This window comes from Trachemys scripta, chromosome 9, assembly GCF_013100865.1.
Source record: "Trachemys scripta elegans isolate TJP31775 chromosome 9, CAS_Tse_1.0, whole genome shotgun sequence".
In the NCBI taxonomy this organism is placed as follows: Eukaryota; Metazoa; Chordata; order Testudines; family Emydidae; genus Trachemys; species Trachemys scripta.
In genome coordinates this window covers 54,743,335-54,762,439 of record NC_048306.1, presented here as the reverse complement: position 1 = coordinate 54,762,439, position 19,105 = coordinate 54,743,335, and the positions used below count along the sequence as shown (strand labels likewise).

Here is a 19,105-nt window from a genome sequence, read left to right as displayed (position 1 = left end):
AATTGCAGGTAGGATGAGAGTAGATGGGTCACAAGTGTCATTACCACTAAAAACCAAATCACACTATGGTGATGGTTTCACTTTTCACCTAAGCTATGCAATGGTTTAAGCTCGATTGGCAAACCCATGAATGAACCTCCTGTGCTATGAGCAGAGCCCTACCAAACTCTGCATATCTGCAAGTGTCAGGGGAGTCAGACTAATTTTCTTATGGTCAGTGGAAATGCCCAATGTGTTCCCCAAGACAGGCTCCTACTTTTGAATTTGCTTGTATTTCTTTTGTTTCAATTTCAGATTGGCACACAAACTTATCACAGACCATTTGTAACTGCACCAGTGTTAGAACTCACCAAGATATCTTCTGGCTATTACAGATATGTAAAGAGCATTCCATGGAATGACACTCTCAGCCTAAGATTCCCAAAACTAGTAAGGGAACACGAGCCAAAAACCATTAATTTGCCACAGCCATTGTCCTGCAGTAAAAGTGGTCTTTTCCCTGTCATTTGAATTTATTTCTATTGCCAAGATTTAGTGTAGAAAACCAGAATGAACATGTTCCAGTGTCAAGGATATTTTCTATTTGTGTTAATAGATAAGAATCCTTTAACTTAATTTAGTTTTCTATAGTACACAGAATTGAATACATTTTTATTTTTTACTAGAACTATGCATGTGTCTGCCCTCACCATCTTGCGCTCCCTCCCTTTCCATCCCCACCTCCCTGTGCTCCCTCCTCCTCCAGCCTTATCCCACTGTGCTCACTCACCTCCTTGCGCTCCCTCCCCTTCCATCGCCACCCCACATCGTCCCTGCACTTCCATTCCCACCCAATCGCCCTGTGCTTCTTCCCTCCTCCCACTCACCTCCTTGTGCTCCCTCTCCTTCTATCCTCACCACACTGCTCACTCACCTCCGTAGGTTCCCTCCCTCCTCCCACTCATCTCCCTGTCTTCCCTCACCTCCCTGTTCTCCCTCCTCCCTACCTCACCGAGCTCCCATCTGCCCACCTCACCTCTCTGCATTCCCACCTCACATATCAGCGGGGTAGCAGTGTTAGTCTATCCACAAAAACAATAAGGAGTCCGGTGGAACCGTAAAGACCTCTGTAGTGCTGCTGGCATATGCGCACTGTAACTCTCTCCCCCCTCTCCAATCAGGAAGAAAAATTCCGTCCCCCCGCCCTTCAGGGCGCCAAAGGCCTAAGTGGGCGCATGCGCACTCGTTTGGGCCCCCGACAGAGAGTTTGGATTTGGTGTTAGCCGATTCGATAGAGCAACTCCTGTGTCCCGGCCGGGCGCTAGTACCGCCCCCTCCCCCACCCACGGCGATGGGCCGGGCTCGGCGGCGGTAGCCCTGGCCGCCTCGCGTGGGGTTGGGTGCCGTCGTTGCCGCGCGCGCCCCCAAGATGGCGTGTGTGCTGGAGACGCCGCTCCGCATGAGCGTCCTCTCGGTGAGTGCTCGGCCCTTCCCCCGCGGGGCCCTGGAGCCCGCTCGGCGGCTTGTCCTGCGCGGTGTCATGTAGGAGGGGGAAACCCGACGGAGCCCCAGTAGGGGCGCGGGCCGCCGGGGGCTCTGGCCCCCCCTGCCCTTCCCCCCGGGTGCCGGGGGCCCTGGCTCCCTTACTGAGGTCAGCGTGGATCTGCCCCAGGCGAGCAGCGTTAGGTGCTGTCAGGCGGGGACGTTCCCCCAGACTTGCCCTGTTGGGCCCGCGGCCAGGGGCTTGGCTGTGCCTGCCATCATGGCCTGTGCCTGTCAGTGCAGAGATAGAAAGTTCCCCCCTAGTGTGAGTGTGACCGCCAGTGCCCGACGCCTGTGCGTCCCCAGGGAGGGGGAGAGAGACTCGGGAGAAACCACAGGGGCCCAGGGTGGGTAGAGAGAGCCACCTCAGTTCGCTTTCTCGTCCCTCCCAACTCTTCGTCTACTACCGAGGACGGCGGGCCCCAAGCAAGATAAGACACCCCCTTGTGGAGCTGGGGAGGATCTACCGGTAGGAGGGACGCACTGAAGGGAAAAGAGCTGGGAAAGAGATGATAGTGTGGGTGGGGAAGCACATATGAGACATGGGGAAGAGGTGAAAAAGGATAGAGGAGAAAAAGGATATAGGAAATAGATAAAACTAGACAAATTGGAAAATAGCATGAAAGAGGCAGAGAATGTGTCTGTTGGAAAAAAAGGAATAAAGAAACGAAAATGGTGCCTCTACGAAGACAGAAAACTTATAACTTAGTGATCTTTTGTGTATGTATCTGTATTTTATTGTGTAGCTAATAGATGCCCAACAGCAAGATGTGAGGAAAGATGTAAGAACCAAAACAGTATTTGTATACTAAAACTTTGTGTTGGATACTCTAATTTAAAAAAATCAATGTCTTGGATGTTAAATATTCAGGATTCTCTGGTTCTTTTTGTTGCGATATATTCAATTCTCAATGGTTCTTTTTCTTTTATTTTTTCCCTTTTTCAGAAAGTACTCATTTTACCTTCCTCTACCTGTATTGGTGTTGAGTCTACATACTCTTACTATAAACTTCGCACCATATATAGGGATACAGGTCCTTGCTTATGAAAACTGCTGTCAGTTCAGGGCTTTTGAAGCTCCCTTGCCCCTTCATCACTGGCAAGGGGTAATTTTGTCTTGGTCACTGAAGACTGCTCTTTGTAGTACTTCTGATGGCCATGTTGCTGCTGTCTTGTGAAGAGGCTCATCCACTGCTGCTGTGCTGACATGGTGTAGACATGTTGCCCGCGCTCTACAGCACTAGAGTTTTAGACTGGAAAAAACAGGAATCCTAGCATGAAAGCATTTCCTCTTCCTGTTGGCCTGAAGGGAGGAGATAACAGACAGAATACCCATGGTGGTTGCACTCTAGTGCCACCCACCATTGCACTGAGGAAAAAGTGGGAGATTGTGATTAGAAAAAAAGGAAAGTGTGTCGTTGTGTTTCTTTGATTTTGATATAATTGGCAGTGTTTTTATTTAAATGGCAAAATAAAGGAATACATTGCTCCTTCACCTCTGGGTAACTGTTTATTACTGAATGCAACTGTCCCATATCTTAAAATGAAAACATTATGATCCAAAATCCTACTTGCCAGTCTGAAATGGGTACCTTAAAAGCTGAAGTATCTCTGTCTTTAATTTTTATTATTAAGCTTTTAAGTAGCGTGAAGATAAGTGCTACTTGTGTTTGAATAGAATAGTGCCAAGGTTATACCCCAGTTACTACTTGTTTTTTAAATTACAATTTCTTTTCGCTACTCCTTACAAGATAGAAGGATATATATTTGAAATTGTGAGCAAATAAATTCTGGTAACAATAACTATGAAAAATCTGTGGAGGTTTGACAGACTGCTTCTTATGGATATTGGTGATGAGATGTTCCTCCCAGCAGTGAGTGAACAAGTTAACTTTTGTGTGGCAGGGTTAGTGCTAGTCAATAGGCTAAAGGACAGTCAAGATTAGAATCAGCACTTATTGGGAGGTCTTCATTTTGCATCTATACACAATTAGGGTTTGCTTTGGATATATTTCTGGTGGCAGTGAAAGTCCACTACTGATCCCGTTCTACTCTCAAAAGCTTCATCCTTGGGACAGATAGCCAAATGCTCCTGTAGAATGTAGGTGGCATAATGAATCAGGGGGCCTTTAGGTTCTTCTTGTTTCTCCCAGATAGTCATGAGACAGTAGGGAAGAAGATAGTGGACATTCTTGAAATCCAGCTGGATAAAGAGGAGTAAACTATAAATCCAAGGGCAAATATTTCCCCACTCAAAAAGCATGATTGAACTTAGTTCCCTTTCATTCCTCAAGGAAGTCACTGGGGAGCAATGTGAGAAGCTCAATAAAGGGAATAGGCTCAGCTGGCAAACAATACCATTTTTCCAGGTTGGCATCCATTCTTCTAAACTGGATGCCTGTAGTTAGCTCTACATGTTAGTTTAGGAAAGCCTAAATAAGTCGTCAGAGTTTCAGGAGTGCCGAGTACTGGCAAATTCCATTAAAGTCAGCTGAATCTGTGGGTGCTCTTCACCTTTGAAAATTAGGCCACTTTTATTGTGGCCTGATGAATTCATTTTCTGGGAAGGTGAGAACAGTTTGCTGAGATCAAGGAAACACTTCGTTGTATGTCGTCGTGAGCTTGGAGTGGAAGCTTTCCCCCCCTTCTTCCCTTCTGCCACTGTTGATTTGGGATGCTAGTCACTTGCATGCACTTCCAACCTTGGACATATTAAGGGAAAATAACTAATCACTGGTGCATAAATATTTAGCGGATACATATGTTGTTTCTGGGATCAGAGTTTTAAATTAGTCTTGTGAGGAATGCAGTGTGTATTGTTACTGTATGTGATGGAGTGTGTTGGACTTATTTATAGAAAGGCAGACTCTGTCAATGAAAGTGGTGAATGTGATGTGTGAGGGTAAGGTGTATTAAAGAAGGATACCTTAACTAAGCACTCCCTTGTTTTTAGGGCTTATGTAGGTGGGTATTCCTCTTGAGCAACCTTAACTGTTTTATTAACTTTTTTCCTGTGTGGGGTTATAATACACTTCCACAGAAAAAGTTAACCAAGCGGTAATGTTCTGCAAGAGTTGCCTTTCCATTCAACCACAAAAAAGTGGTTAAATTGCAAATTAAGACAACCCTGACATCTAGACCAAACATGACTCGTATGCCTCAAACACAAACATTAGAATTCCCAAATGCCAACACAATGCCTGTACAACTCCCTTTCATTCCCAATGTATGAATACCAAAATATGCACATCCCATTCAAAATTGCACTCTCTCACACAGTGTTAACTCCCAAATTAGAAGTTGTTTGGTTGTAAATATTATGCATTTGAATGTGATCGTGCAGTTCTATCACAATCTTGTTTGGTAGGTTTTATAGAGTTTTGAGTCTCATTAGGCATTGCTGTTGATTTGGAATTTGCCACTGCATGGATTGATAAAGTATAAATTGTCTTTTTCTCCGTAGGAAGTAACTGCTAGCAGTCGCCATTATGTTGACAGATTATTTGATCCTGATCCCCAGAAAGTCCTGCAAGGTGTCATGTAAGTAATGTGAACTTGAGTTTGAAGTTCTATCATTAGTAGTCTAGGTTTGCTTGAAACCCAGCAGCTTTGCACTTGAAGGGAAAGAGAGAGGTACCCTGCAAATTTCTACATGAATTTATTTTGGAAAGTATTACATGGATTGAATACAAACACACAATCATGTTTTAGTATATTATCACTTTGTAGTGCATACTGTTGGTAGCAGAGCCTCACAATCACCAGAAGAGTAGCACGTGCCCTCCTTTCAGGTCTGATTGGAATTCTGTCCTTATTCCATCACGACAACAGATATGTCCAACTCCTGCTTTAACAGTCTTCCCTTTTTAGTACGTATAGAACATTGTATTGACCTTCTGACTCAGCCTCAACACAGGGAAGCCCTCTCTCAACTTGCTCAGGCAGAATCTATTTTTTCTCTTCCTCTAGCCTAGCATCAGTAGTAGTAGGGAGAAGGTGTTGATCGAAAGATTTTGAAGGAAAACTTTCAGGGTTTGTTGACTGGTGCTATAAGGTTGTTTCCTGTCTCTACTTGGGTCCACAAATTCTTCATCCCTCCACCTTTACACAGCAACACTGCGAAAAAGTCCTTGAGCTGCCCAGGACTGACTTCCTGTGACAGGCTGTCTCCTTGCCTTTCAACTGTCTCTTCCTGGATGATGTTAACTAGGTTTACTAGAAGATATGAAAGGACCAGGTATTCAGAGGGCCAGGAGACATATAAGGAATGGGGGGGATGTCTCATACTGCCCGTGGACAGCTTGTTTTTCCATGTGTCCCAGAGTGTGTCTTGGCGCTAATGTCTGGCCCCTCTGTGGATTACTGGTTTGAAAGTCCACAAACACATTACAACTCTGCCTCTTTGGTCAGTCTGCTCTTATAGAACTAGAAACACCTCAGGCTCCCATCTGGCTCTTAAGCCTCAAGTTGTTCTCTGTTTAAACAGCATCTCTGACTTGGATCAAGACACCCTTCCCTACCCCAAATCATGAAGTGTAAATGTTACAGATTCTTTGTCCTCACTCAGTATAGAAAAATTAGACTCCATCTCCATTCTCCTTTTCCCCATGCTTGCTTTTTGAGCAGGCCAAGGTCCACAGTCTCACTGATGGTTCCTTCCCAAGCCCATCTCATTTTCTAGCCAAGTTTGGCCATAAGTCTCAAAGGAGAAATTGTCTAAAAAGAAGCAAAAATTGCAGTCAGCCTCTTCAGATAACTCAACTAATCATCGAAAGCATTTCCCTAGATCAGAGGGATCAGACTCATTCTGTGGTGAGGACTTCATTTCCTTTTCACTCAGGCTGTGGGCTGGGGATAAAATTCACTGGCAAGAAGTGAATCTTACAATCTAGTCTGACTGCAGAATGTGCTCTTCAGTTAGTGAAGTTAAATATTGCATTAAAGACAATTTAAATAAATGCATTTTGTTTCCTCCCTTTTTGTCAAATTAGCTCTTTGTTCCCACTGTAGACAGTTCTCCCCACACCCCTACCCCTTCTATCCACTCTTCTTGTCTCAATCCTATGTTCTGGACACTGCATCCTGCCTCTTTCTCACTGCACTCCTCCCCATGGTACTTATATGCACTCCTTTCTCACTCACCCTTCCCCTTTGGGGACCTTGGATCTCACCTCTTGCTTTCGCCCACCTTTTGGGCACTAGTGCTGTGGGGTGCAGCAGGGGACAGTTCTCCCCTGAACTGTTTGCTTCAAACAGCCAGTTCTTCTGAGCCTGTTGCTGTGGGCCTTGGCAGCAACATGTGAGGGAGAAGCTTCAAGGAAGAGACTGCCTTGAAATTAGAGGAGTAGCCTCCGGGTGGTGGAGGCAGCTAATACTTTTAAAATTTTTAAATCCATAGGTCCAGGTAACTTGTATCCAAGAGGTTTTTAAAAGAGATGGTTGAAGATCTTGCTTGAGAATTGATGTTCATTTTCAAAAGGTCTTGGAATACTGGAAAAGTTCCAGAAGACTGGAAGAAAGCTAATTTGCCAATATTTTAAGAGTAAACGGGATGACCTGTGTAATTATAGGCCTGTCAGTCTGACATCAACCCCAAACAAGATAATGGAGCAGCTGATGTGGGATGAATAAAGACTAAAGGGAGGGTAATATAGTTAATGCCAATCAACGTGGGTTTATGGACAATAAATCCTGTTAAACTAACTTGATATCTCTTAAAAAGCAACAGAGGGTCCTGTGGCACCTTTGAGACTAACAGAAGTATTGGGAGCATAAGCTTTCGTGGGTAAGAACCTCACTGCTTGCATCTGAAGAAGTGAGGTTCTTACCCACGAAAGCTTATGCTCCCAATACTTCTGTTAGTCTCAAAGGTGCCACAGGACCCTCTGTTGCTTTTTAAATGACTTGGGTTTCATTGACTATGTTCCATTAACTTTCAATGAGACTTGGACTCCTAATATCCAGCTCCTCAAAGATATTTAGGCACCTAACCCACACTGAAATCAACTGGAGTTTGGCACCTAAATATCTTTGAGGAATTGAGCCTAAGTCAATTTTGAAATTCAGACTTAGGAAACAAAGTCATTTATGCTTTGTAATGCTTAGCAGAGCAACATCTAAATAGCTTTAAAAATCTGAGCCTGTGGGCTAGATCCACAAAGGGACTTAGCATTGCAACACTCAGCTGAAAGTTATAAGAGGGGCACCACCTCCCCTTCAGATTGTTNTGTGAATGGCTATCCAACTACAGAAGCAGTTTCTCCTCCCTTGGTGTTCACACCTCAACTGCTAGCAGAGCACCTCACCCTCCCTGATTGAACTAACCTCGTTATCTCCATATTGATTTATACCTGCCTCTGGAAATTTCCCTTACTTGCGTCTGATGAAGTGGGCATTCACCCACGAAAGCTTATGCTCCAATACTTCTGTTAGTCTTAAAGGTGCCACAGGACCCTCTGTTGCTTTTTACAGATTCAGACTAACACGGCTACCCCTCTGATCCTGGGAAACAGTGACTCTGAAAAGGATTGGGGATATTGATGGATAATCAAGCTGAACATGAGGAGCTCCCAGTAGGACACTGTGCCAAATGAGCCAATGCATAAACAGGGGAATCTTGAGTAGGACTAGAGCGGTTATATTGCCTCTGTAGTTGGCACTGGTGTGACTGCTGCTTCAATACTGTGTCCAGTTCTGTTTTCCACAATTCTGGAAGGATGTTGATAAATTAGAGAGGTTCAGAGAAGAGCCTCAAGAATGATGAAAGGATTAGAAAACATGCCTCATAGTGACAGACTGAAGGAGCTCAATCTGTTTAGCTGAACAAAGAGCATAAGGGGTGACTTGATTACAGTCTATAATTATCTAGATGGGGAACAAATATTTGATAATAGGCTCTTCAGTCTAGCAGAGAAATGTATAACACAACCCAATGGCTGAAAGTTGAAGCCAGACAAATTCGGGCTTGAAATAAGGTGTAAATTAACAGTGAGTAGTTCATCAGTGGAGCAGTTTATCAAGGGTTATGGTGGATTCTCCATAACTGGTAATTCTTAAATCAAGATTGGATGTTTTTCTAAAATATATGCTCTAAGAATTATTTTGGGGAAATTCTATGGTTTGTGTTACACAGGAGGTCAGACTACATGATCACAGTAGTCCCTTTTGGCTTTGGAATTTATGAAGAAGATATGCTGAGCACTTGCAGCAGCCACAGGCCTCAGTGAGATTTGTGTGTCCACTAGGGACATAGGAGCTGTGTGTGGGTGGAGCATAGGGTGACCAGATGTCCCGATTTTATAGGGACAGTCCTGATATATGGGGTTTTGTCTTATATAAGTGCCTATTACCCCTCAGCCCCTGTCCTGATGTATCACACTTACTGTCTGGTCACCCTAGTGGAGCATGCTCATTGCAGGCAGGTTCTTTGGAGAACAGAGCTGCCAGCCTCTAACAAAGCTCTGAGCATCTGCATATAACTTGGTCAAATTTGGGTGGATTTTTCATAGGGAAAGCAAAAGTCAGGCACATCTGACACTAATGCAAACACCACCAAATTTCAAGTCCATGTTCCAAAGCCTGTAGGTGCTAATGCTTCTGAATTAAACTTGGGAAACTTTTTTTAGCACAGGTAAAATGTATATTTCCCTTCATTCTTGGATATGACTGAACAACTTTTGCTTACGCTTTCCAAAATGTCAACTAGAGGCAGGCGCGCGCGCATATATATATATAATATACACACACACACACTTTGTTTTTTCCTGGCTTTTGGGGGGGCGGAAATCAGGAAGAGATGAAAACACTAATCTTTCTGTTGACCTTGCTTAAATAGCGGTATAGAGAAAAGCAAACACAAACTGACAAGCAAATCCAATTAAAATTGTGTCTGTAAATATATAATTCCATGGATTGCACTGTAACTGTAAGCTTGGTGGAAACTTTTTAGTACACCTGTTGCGAATATTGTTTTCTTAACACTAACTCTTTCTTAGTTGGCATGGTGACTAGCCTTCAGTTAGGAACACACACACACTCTTAATCTTCTAAAGTTTATTTTAATGTGTGGGTTGTTTTTTTTTAAGGCACTTGAGTTGTTTTGCTCTTATCTAAATCCCCCAAAAGGTCCAACATGGGAACGCTTTGGCTGTAAAGAGAGAATTTATTGAAAAAACTGTGAGTGAGTGAAAATAGAGGGCCTTAATGGCAATCTGAACATTGCTTTGGATAGAGAACTCTCTAATAGTGAACACTGAAGATGAGAAACCATTTGAAAAACTTTGGGGTACAGTGTTACTTAATCTAACTACTGAAAGGTTAGAGTTGTGAAATGCATGAACTGAACTTAGAGGTCTTGTGTGTCTTGCCTTTCTGCTAGTTAGAAGGGTTTTGAATAGTCAGATGAATTTTTTTTTGCTTTCTGCATTTGCAAAGTCTAAGCTCATTTAAATCTTGATACAGTTTTAGAGAAGCTAAGAAATTTGTTCTATTGAGTTGTCTGTAAGCTGGTAATGTAACAGACTGCTGGTCTTCCCTGAAACTCATTGAGAATCATGTGTATAATAAAAGCAACTAATGTAAAAAATCCAAGTGGGTGCTTTATGGTTTTTAGTATACAAAATAACTTTCTGCACCATATTAGATTGCAAACTACGCATTTCATCAGGAGCTTGGCTGGGATGTAGAACTGTTATATTAGACAGCTACCTCTTGTTTGGAGTAGTCCTGCCTTCTTATCCTAGGTACTATCTAACCCCCACTACCATACAATCTGAGCATCTTACAGTCTCTTAATATATTTATTCTCATAACATCCCTGTGAGGTAGGAAAGTGCTGTTGTCTCCACTCTACTGCTGGGGAACCTGAGGCATAGAGGCTATTGTTTGCAGTGTTGATCCCAGGATATGAGACACACAAGGTGGGTGAGATAATATCTTTTATTGGACCACCTTCCGTTGCTGGAAGACCTGAGGTCTTCAAGCTTTTTTTCCACCAATAGAAGTTGGTCCTACAAAAGATATTATCTCACCCACCTTGTCTCTTGCATACAGGTTGTAACCTTCACTAAGGTTATACAGGAAGCCTGTGGCCGACCACGGAGTTGAACCCTTGTCTCCAGGGTCCCAGGCTTGCACCCTAATCACTGGACTATCCTTTCTCTCTCCCTTGGTAAGAAGTGACTTTTCCTTGCTCCCATCAGAACAGTGATTATGATTTCACATTACTGAGGTTTAATGTTTTCCCCACAGCTGACTTATTTTAGATGCTGGATGAAGTGGGTGGGTATGATCAAGTGGTCCATCTGACTTCATCAGTAATGACTCACTTCCACATGTGATTCTAACATGAAGTGGTGTGGGTTTTTGCTCATTTGAATGAGTTGGGGCATAGTGGAAACCTGGAGATCTGGGTTTTGTGGCCAAAGATGTTGGAAAATACTGTGTCCTGAAGCAGTGTTCAGCCATGTAGGTGCAGCATGGAGATCTGAAAGATTTTGATAAAATCTGTGGAAACAGGGCTCAATTCTATAAAATTTACTTAGTACCTCAGCATAATTTACCAGGATTTGTTTTTCTTTCTGGATTTACAGAGATATGAAAAATGCTGTAATTGGAAACAACAAACAAAAAGCGAACTTGATTGTTTTGGGAGCAGTTCCAAGGTATGTCCTCTGCTACTCTCCTTTTCACTGATTCACAATAGGTTGGGGATAAAGATCTCTACATCACAGGCACTGCTTTTGACCTGATTTTGAAAGCTGATTACTTTCCCTAATGTAACTTTGAGAGACTTGGAATATCTAACTTCATGTATTACAGAACAGGTGATTGAGTAAATATGCTTTTCATTTGGAATGTTAAGGAATTCATTAAAGCAGCCTTGGCATATTGTTATGAAAGCCTACCAGCCTAAGTACAAAATCTAATTTCCAACTTTTACAACATTGATGATAGATAAGTGATTATATTTTACTCCCATGCTGTAGCAAATCACTTGGTGAGATGGCTAGCAGAATTTTGCAATTTTACATTAAAGGTACCATTCTAAAGCAATAATGTAATAAACACAAATATAACCTTAGTTTCTGTCCCTTATCCAGTTCGAAGAATAACAAAAATAAAGAAGTAATTTCACAGTATCACCAGCTTATTGCTTCAGCAAGTGTTAATGCTTCCTGGTTCCACTGGTGCAAATTAATGGGATGCTTCTTTTGTGCTTCTCTGGTATCCAATGAGAAATTGTCATTTTGTGACTCTTCCCTTCCCCTCCACAAGCCTTGGCTGTCATTCAGCCTTTAGCTGCAGCAAGGTAACAGGAGAGGGAATATGTGGAAGAACAGAGTGCACCAATTGTACTGTCATTGTGCAGCCCACTCTTGGTCCCAACTCAGGTCCTGGTCCCCCCTCCTGAGGCAGGTTCTGGTGGCTCATGAAAAAGTCGTTTGCATTAACAGGACCTATCTGCTCTTCCCTGGCAGGATGGTGAGCTTGTGGGGTGACGGTAGTCTTCCAGATTTCCCAGGAGTTTACACTGATGAAAAGGCTCTCCAAAACCTGGTGAACTTTCCCTCTTCCTTCCCTCCTTACCAAATGCAAATAGCATAAAGGAAGACCCCCCCCAAAAAAGATGCCCCCGGGGTTCTCCCTGTGGCAGAGCACTCTTCCTCTTGACCCTTCTAACAGGTGTATCTATTCTCCGGTTTTTGAATCTGGCTTTCCTTCAAACTGAGCAGAACTTACAAGCCTTTGTTTGCCCCGTATCTTCCCATCCTCTGCTATTGCTGTGGCTACAGAGGATGGGGAGATCCCCCTTCTTCTGAGCCTGATACTGAAATTCCAGAGTCTGTATCCCAAATTCCAGAGTCTGCCAAGATCCTCAATGTCATGAAAATATGTTGTGAGGATCCTAAAGATTCATCCTGTAACTAGAAAAAGATTCTCCATTTATCTTGATAAACCTGTAGGGAAAAGACCTTGCCTGTCTTCATTTTGTACTCCTGGGGGCATTCTGTGCTAAAAAAAAAAAAATTCTGCACACTATATTTTAAAATTGTGCAGATTTTATTTGTCAAAATAATACTACATAATCATGCCAGTTTCAATTATTTTGGTAATTTATTTCAAAATACCTGTTAGCAAGTATGTCTGTAACAATATACACACACACACTCTCTCTTCCCCCCCATTCTCCCAGGAGTAGAGAGTTAAAGAAACCCCTATGAAACCTAGTTCCTCTTTCTCTGTCCCCTTCCACTCCACCAGGGCTCAGCCAGGGGGCCAGACACCCACAGCCCCTCCCACTAAGAGCCCAGCCACGGAACTCCTCCCCAGACAATATACCCAATCCCCCTCCCCCCAGAGCCCAGTCATGGGGGGGCCCCCTTGCCCAGATACCTGCCCCCTCTCCCCCCGCCCCAGAGCCCAGCCGTGGCTCCACCAGCCCAGACACCTGCCCCCCTCTACCCCAGAGCCCAGGGATTCAGAGGGAGAAACAGCCTGATGCTTGGTCCCAGGCTTTCATGGAGTTTCCTGCGTGCTGCTGTCTCCTTCCCTCAGGGGAAGCTGGGAACTGCAGCTGCCGGGAACCCTCTAGTTCAGGGGATCTCAAACTGGGGGTCAGGACCCCTCAGGGGGTCGCAAGGTTATTACATGGGGTATTGCGAGTTGTCAGCCTCCACCCAAAACCCCACTTTGCCTCCAGCATTTATAATGGTGTTAAAATATATTAAAAAGTGTTTTTAATTTATAAGGAGGGTCGAACTCAGAAACTTGCTATGTGAAAGGGGTCACCAGTACAAAACTTTGAGAACCACAGCTCTAGTTCTCTCCCCCTCCCCCCAGCAGTGTCTTCTATGTGTGAGCTGGGCTCTGCCGGGTCCAGTGGCCCCTAGTGGCGGCCAGCAGCGCTGCAGCTAATTTCTGTGGGGGAAAGCAAAAAGAACGAGGAGTACTTGTGGCACCTTAGAGACTAACAAATTTATTTGAGCATAAGCTTTCGTGGGCTAAAACTACTTCATACAGACTAACACGGCTTCCACTCTGAAACCTGTGGGAGAAAGGAAATTCTGTGCGCACAACATTCATTTCTGCAAAATTCTGCATTGCGCGGTGGTGCAGAATTCCCCAATGAGTAATTTTGGTAAAGATAATGCTGGGAAATATCATATATTAAGGATTTTAGGGCCATGTTTATTAATAAATATAAGTTGGACTGGGAGACCCCTGGGAAGACTTTTCTCCCTGGCTGGATCATTCAATGGCAGTGTCCCCCAAATAATCCTCTGTCCCTTTAGAGGCTGATATAATCACCCCAGGGCCTCTTAGACAGGGATAAATCAGATCACAGAATACTACTTGGAAGACTCGTTTTGCTTCCTATAATGTGGTAGTGAAATTTAAGTTAAAAAAAAAAAAAAAAAGAATGAATTCCAAATCAAAGTCCCCAATGAACCTTTACAGTCCAGTTCCTTTAGGAAATCCAGCCAGCAGGCCAGGCCTTCCCAGAGTAGGGGTCAGAATAAGTATCCCCTTAATGTCAGTTCACTCTGTTCAGTAGGGTAAATTAAGGAGCTGATTTCAAACCTCCCCCTCTTCCCCCCTTCCCTCCCCCCCCCCAAAAAAAAAATTGGACTGCAGTTACTCAAGGCAAATTGATTCTCTCCATAGTGACATGGGGGGTATGTTAGAGAATTCTTCTCTCCCTCCCACGCTGGATAGCCAGGTAGAAGAATTCTGTAACATACCCCTCATGTCACTATGGAGAGAATCAATTTGCCCATAGTATATATAAATAAAATCTCCCCAGCCTCTTCTTTCCTCAATGTAATTATTTTCTGTCCCTTTCCCTGTTCTTCCCTAAGCATTCTTTTGGCAAGTTTTCAATTTATCTTCTTGACAAAGGAGCCACTTACTAATTCTCCCATCCTGATTATTTCTTAGGAGCATCCTTAATTTTTTTCCATTTCTCAAAAAACAAAGGGGACACTCATCTAAAACTACAAAACTAGTTAGTTCATTAGTCCATTGTCAAAAATTAAAATGGAATCTCATGGGTCCCCCCTGTCACACCTCAGACCAAGGGTTTTTCTGGTGAATATAGAGGTGCAAAATACTTTTCTTCACATCTACTACCAAAAGTTCCAGCTGGAGTAGCTCATTAATTTTGTGCACATATAGGAAATGGTCAAGGTGAGATCACTTGCCTCTCTACTGGGCTTTGTTGTATCTTGTCAAGGTTCCTCCACTCCTCTTCTCCCCCAGTCCAGTTACATCGCAAATCTTTAGAGCAGATTTTACTGTGTTTTGGGATGCAGTTGGAGATGCTGGTGCATCCGTAGTCTCAGTGAAGAGATGCTACAAACAGTGGGTTGGCCAGATACGAATGGGACGCCCCTACAAAATCTTCTTGGGATGTATCTGATCATAGATGATAGTTTTATATGATGTGGGGAAAGTGCTTAGTTTGAAAACTACACAAGATGTCTGGTACCTAATGGAAAGAAATTTATATGTTGTTATTGTGGAACAGATCCACATTGGCTTTCAGAAACAAATCCCAGTTGTCATCTTCTGAAGACAGACTGCACAGCAGTAGCAGCCTGTGTGAACTGCCCCTGCTTAAACAAAGCAGAAAAACCGTGCTTCTTGATGGAAAGAAACCTTAAAGTTCTTCTTTGAGTGATTGCTCATGTGCATTCCAATAGGGGTGTGTGTGTGCCGCATGCATAATCGTCTGAAGGTTTTCCCCCTAGTGGTACCCGGTTGGGTCAGTTGTGGAGACCCCTGGAGTGGCGCCTTTATGGCAGTGTATATAGGTCCCTGCCGCCTGCTCAGTTCCTTCTTACCGCCAGTGACGGTCGTTGGAGCAGCTGAGTCTCTTGCATTCACAGGTGCCTACCTAGTGGTTCCCTTTTCTTAGTTGTTAGTTCATTATATAGTAGTTTGTAGTTAGTTGGACTTACTTCGGGGGGCTTCTTCCCACCCTAGTTTCCCCAGGCACCGGGGCATGCCTCGGTTGCACGGGTTTAAGGTGTGCAAGAGGTGTGCAAAACTTAAGCCCACAGGCGATCCGCACGCTGCCTGTCCCAAGTGTTTAGGAGAGGGCCATCAGACACATAACTGCCCAATTTGCAGGAGCTTTAGACCCGGGACTAAGAGAGAGCGGGACTATGCTCTCCTCCTGATGCAGTTGGCCTTCCGCCCACAGCCGGCACTGGAAGCAGCACCGGCATCATCGGTGGGATGTCCCGGAACTGAGGAAGGACTCCTCTAAAGAGCACCAGCACCGCTCCCTGACTCATAAGGCCAGTGCTACCAGGTGTCACCGCTCACATTCCCCAGTGCCGCATAAGAAAAAGAAGGCGGAGGGGTCATTCCCCCATTAAGAAGCTATGAGGGGACTCCAACAGGGTGCGTCCTCCGGTGGGACACCCATGGTCTGGACCCAATTGGAGGCCTGTTGAGTCTGGTGCTAGTGGACTCCCCAACTTGGAGGATTTGGAGGAAGAACTTGACCTTCCCTCCACGCCGGATACCTACGAGGCAGCGCGGGACCTCATTGCCACGACGACGCACGACCTTCGGTGGCACCGGCTGCAGTGTCTATCCCGGCGCCGCATGTGGCTCCGGCACTCTTTGCGGCGCCAATGGTAGCACTGCCTCTAGTTCATAATCGTGGCAAGCCTATGATGTTATGCCACCGCTCCCTGGCACCATTGGGCTCTGCCTCCCCGTGGTCGGGCACAGACTACTCGTCCGAGTCAGACGCAGTGTCTTCTGTCTCTTGACACAGCCACTACCGCTCCTGGCACTAGCCCTGCACCACAGATCAGTGGAATCCTCTGCACCGGTGGTCGCCTAGCCACCCCAGTGGCAGAGCCCAGTACAATAGCTGTTTTGGACCACTTGGGCCTACCATCAGGCTTGGGGTCAGGGCTCCAGGCCAGCATTGGTGGCATCTGCACCCCGTACCCCGCCCCCCCCAAGTAATGTCACTGGCTCGCCACACCCCCGGGCTCCTGAGGACCCCACACGTGACGGACTCTGGGCTGTCACGCTCAGATGCAGCACCCGAACCAGCGCCATCAGTGACACTAGCGCCATTTCTAGTCACAGGAGGCTCTGAGGTACCTGATCCAGCCTCCAGAAGGACAGGAAGACCCTATCCCATGGGGCTTCTCCTCTTCCTCACCAGATGAGGCGGTGGAAGGCACCACCACCACCCTGCCGGCGATGGACACCAAGGGATACCAGGACCTTCTTAGGAGGGTGGCCCTAAACCTCAATCTCCAAGCAGAGGAGGTCATGGAGGAGTCTGACCCAATGGTGGACATCCTTGCCCCGGAGGGTCCTTCTACGGTGGCCTTGCCCCTAATAAGAACAATCCAAAACACCACTAAGGTGCTCTGGCAGACTCCGGCCTCTCTACCATCCACTGCTAAAGGAGTGGAAAGACGCTATTTTATGCTGCAGAAAGGGTACGCTCACCTTTTCAGACAGCCGGGGACTCTGGTGGTCGATGCGGCAAATCACAAAGAGTGGCAAGGACAGCCAGGTCCTGCGCCTAAGTCATGGGACGCTAAGAAGATGGACCTTTTTGGCTGAAAAATCTACTAGACTGGGGCGCTCCAGCTTCGAGTGGCCAACCAGCAAGCAGTACTCAGCCACTATGCTTTCAACTCTTGGAGCTAGTTGACAAAGTTCCAGGAGTTGCTCCCGACTGACTTGCGCAAAGAGTTTAGCGCGCTCCTTGAGGAGGGCACCGTGGTCTCCAGAACCTCCCTCCAGGCTGCGTTAGAGGTGGCAGATTCGGCGGCTCAGACTATGGCCACCGCCATTACAATGAGGTGCAGTGTGTGGTTCCAGGTGTTGATACCACCTGAGGTCCAGAACACAATTCAGGACCTCCCCTTTGACACTGCAGGCCTGTTTGCCCAAAATACAGACTCTTGTCTGCACAGCCTTAAGGACTCGTGGGTGACTTTGAAGTCTTTGGGGATCCACACCCCTACACCTCAAAGAAAGCAGTTTAAGCCTCAGCTCCCATCCTGCTTCTACTCTGGGCCTCCTGGGCGAGACTTGTTAAGGAGATGGGGCAGAAATAATAGGAGGTGCCTGCCACAGTCCTCAGGCCAAGGCCAGGGTTCGACCAAATAGCCCCCTGGCCTGAAGCCAAGCTTTTGAAGATGCGCCCGAGGACGGAGCATCAGTTTCAGTCTTGGATCCTTAACAGCTCCCCCTCCCCCCTTTGTGAATTGACTCTCCCACTTCTGCCGGGCTTGGTCACAGATCACATCAGATCGCTGGGTCCTCAACATGGTAGGAGTGGGATATTCTATCCAATTCTGTTCCCTCCCACCACCCTTCCCCGTACCTCTTCAGGGACTCTTCTCACGAACAACTTCTCTTGCAGGAGGTGCAATCACTCCTCGCTCTAGGGGCAATAGAGGAGGTTCCTCAGGAGTTCAGGGGCAAGGGGGTTCTACTCCCGTTATTTCCTCATCCCCAAGGCCAAGGGTGGGCTCCAGCCTATCCTGGATCAGTGAGACCTCAACATATTAATAAGGAAAGTGAAGTTTTGCATGCCGCCATCATTCCTTCCTTGGATCTGGGGGACTGGTACGCTGCCCTTGACTTGAAAGATGTGTACTTCCATATATCCATTATCCCAGCTCACAGACAATTCCTGAGATTCTGGTCAGTGGCCAGCACTACCATTTCAGGGTGCTCCCGTTTGGGCTCTCAGTAGCCCCCTGAGTATTCACGAAGTGTATGGCGGTCGTGGCAGCCTTCCTCCACAAACATTAGGTGCAAGTGTTCCTGTACCTGGACAACTGGCTCATCAAGGCCAGGTCGCAAGCACGGGCCACAGCGCATGTGTCTCTGGCCCGGGCCATATTCTGCAGGCTGGGCCTTATATTGAATGTGCCCAAATCCACACTGGCCCCGACGCAGAGAATAGAATTCATAGGAGCTTTTTTGAGCTCCATGCAGGCCAGGGCGTTCTTGCTCGAGCTGCGTATTCAAGCACTCAGTCATTATTGAAAACCTTCGCCGATTTCCCACAACCACGGCCAGAAATTGCATGAAACTATTGGGGCATATGGCAGCCTGCGCATATGTGGTCCAGCATGCCAGGTTATGCCTTTGGCCCCTCCAGGCATGGTTGGCATGGATGCACAGGCCGGGCAGGGACCCACTGGACGCAATAGTTACCTTCCCCTCTTACATCCTCGAGTCTCTCCACTGGCGGCTGCAACCAGCTCCCTTGGTAGTAATAAAGGAAATCACTGAGGAAGACTAACTGAGTTAAATCAATCTAGGTGAATGGGCTCTTAAGATGAACACCTTTCAGCTGTTCACCGCAAGGAACAAAAAAAAGATGGATAAGTTTAATAATGTATATGGAGGCCATGAAATGATCACGTAGGATGCTGGCTTGATTCCTTGAAGTTAGGTTGCCATTTGTGTTCACTCCTTGACATTTAATCTGTGGAGAATGCTAAGAAAAATGAGCAACAGAGTCTCCTGTGGCACCTTTAAGACTAACAGATGTATTGGAGCATAAGCTTTCGTGGGTGAATGC

At 45.7% G+C, this 19,105-nt stretch overlaps 1 protein-coding gene across 7 annotated transcripts in view; it reads left to right on the top strand.

Annotated features, from left to right (window-relative positions):
- Positions 1–1,285: 1,285 nt before the first annotated feature.
- Positions 1,286–19,105, top strand: part of ARMC8 (armadillo repeat containing 8) — a 211,732-nt gene continuing 193,912 nt past the window's right edge. For 2 of the 7 annotated variants that reach the window (XM_034781372.1, XM_034781369.1), the window contains exon 1: positions 11,112–11,183. Coding sequence is in view for 4 of the 7 variants with exons in the window: in XM_034781365.1 (XP_034637256.1) it covers positions 1,409–1,453; positions 4,985–5,061; positions 11,112–11,183 (194 nt within the window). In the remaining 3 variants the exon portion in view is untranslated. Of the gene's footprint in view, positions 1,454–4,984; positions 5,062–11,111; positions 11,184–11,999; positions 12,079–19,105 lie in introns of those variants that run through there. The other 5 variants (XM_034781365.1, XM_034781367.1, XM_034781364.1 and 2 more) reach the window with 5 other exon arrangements.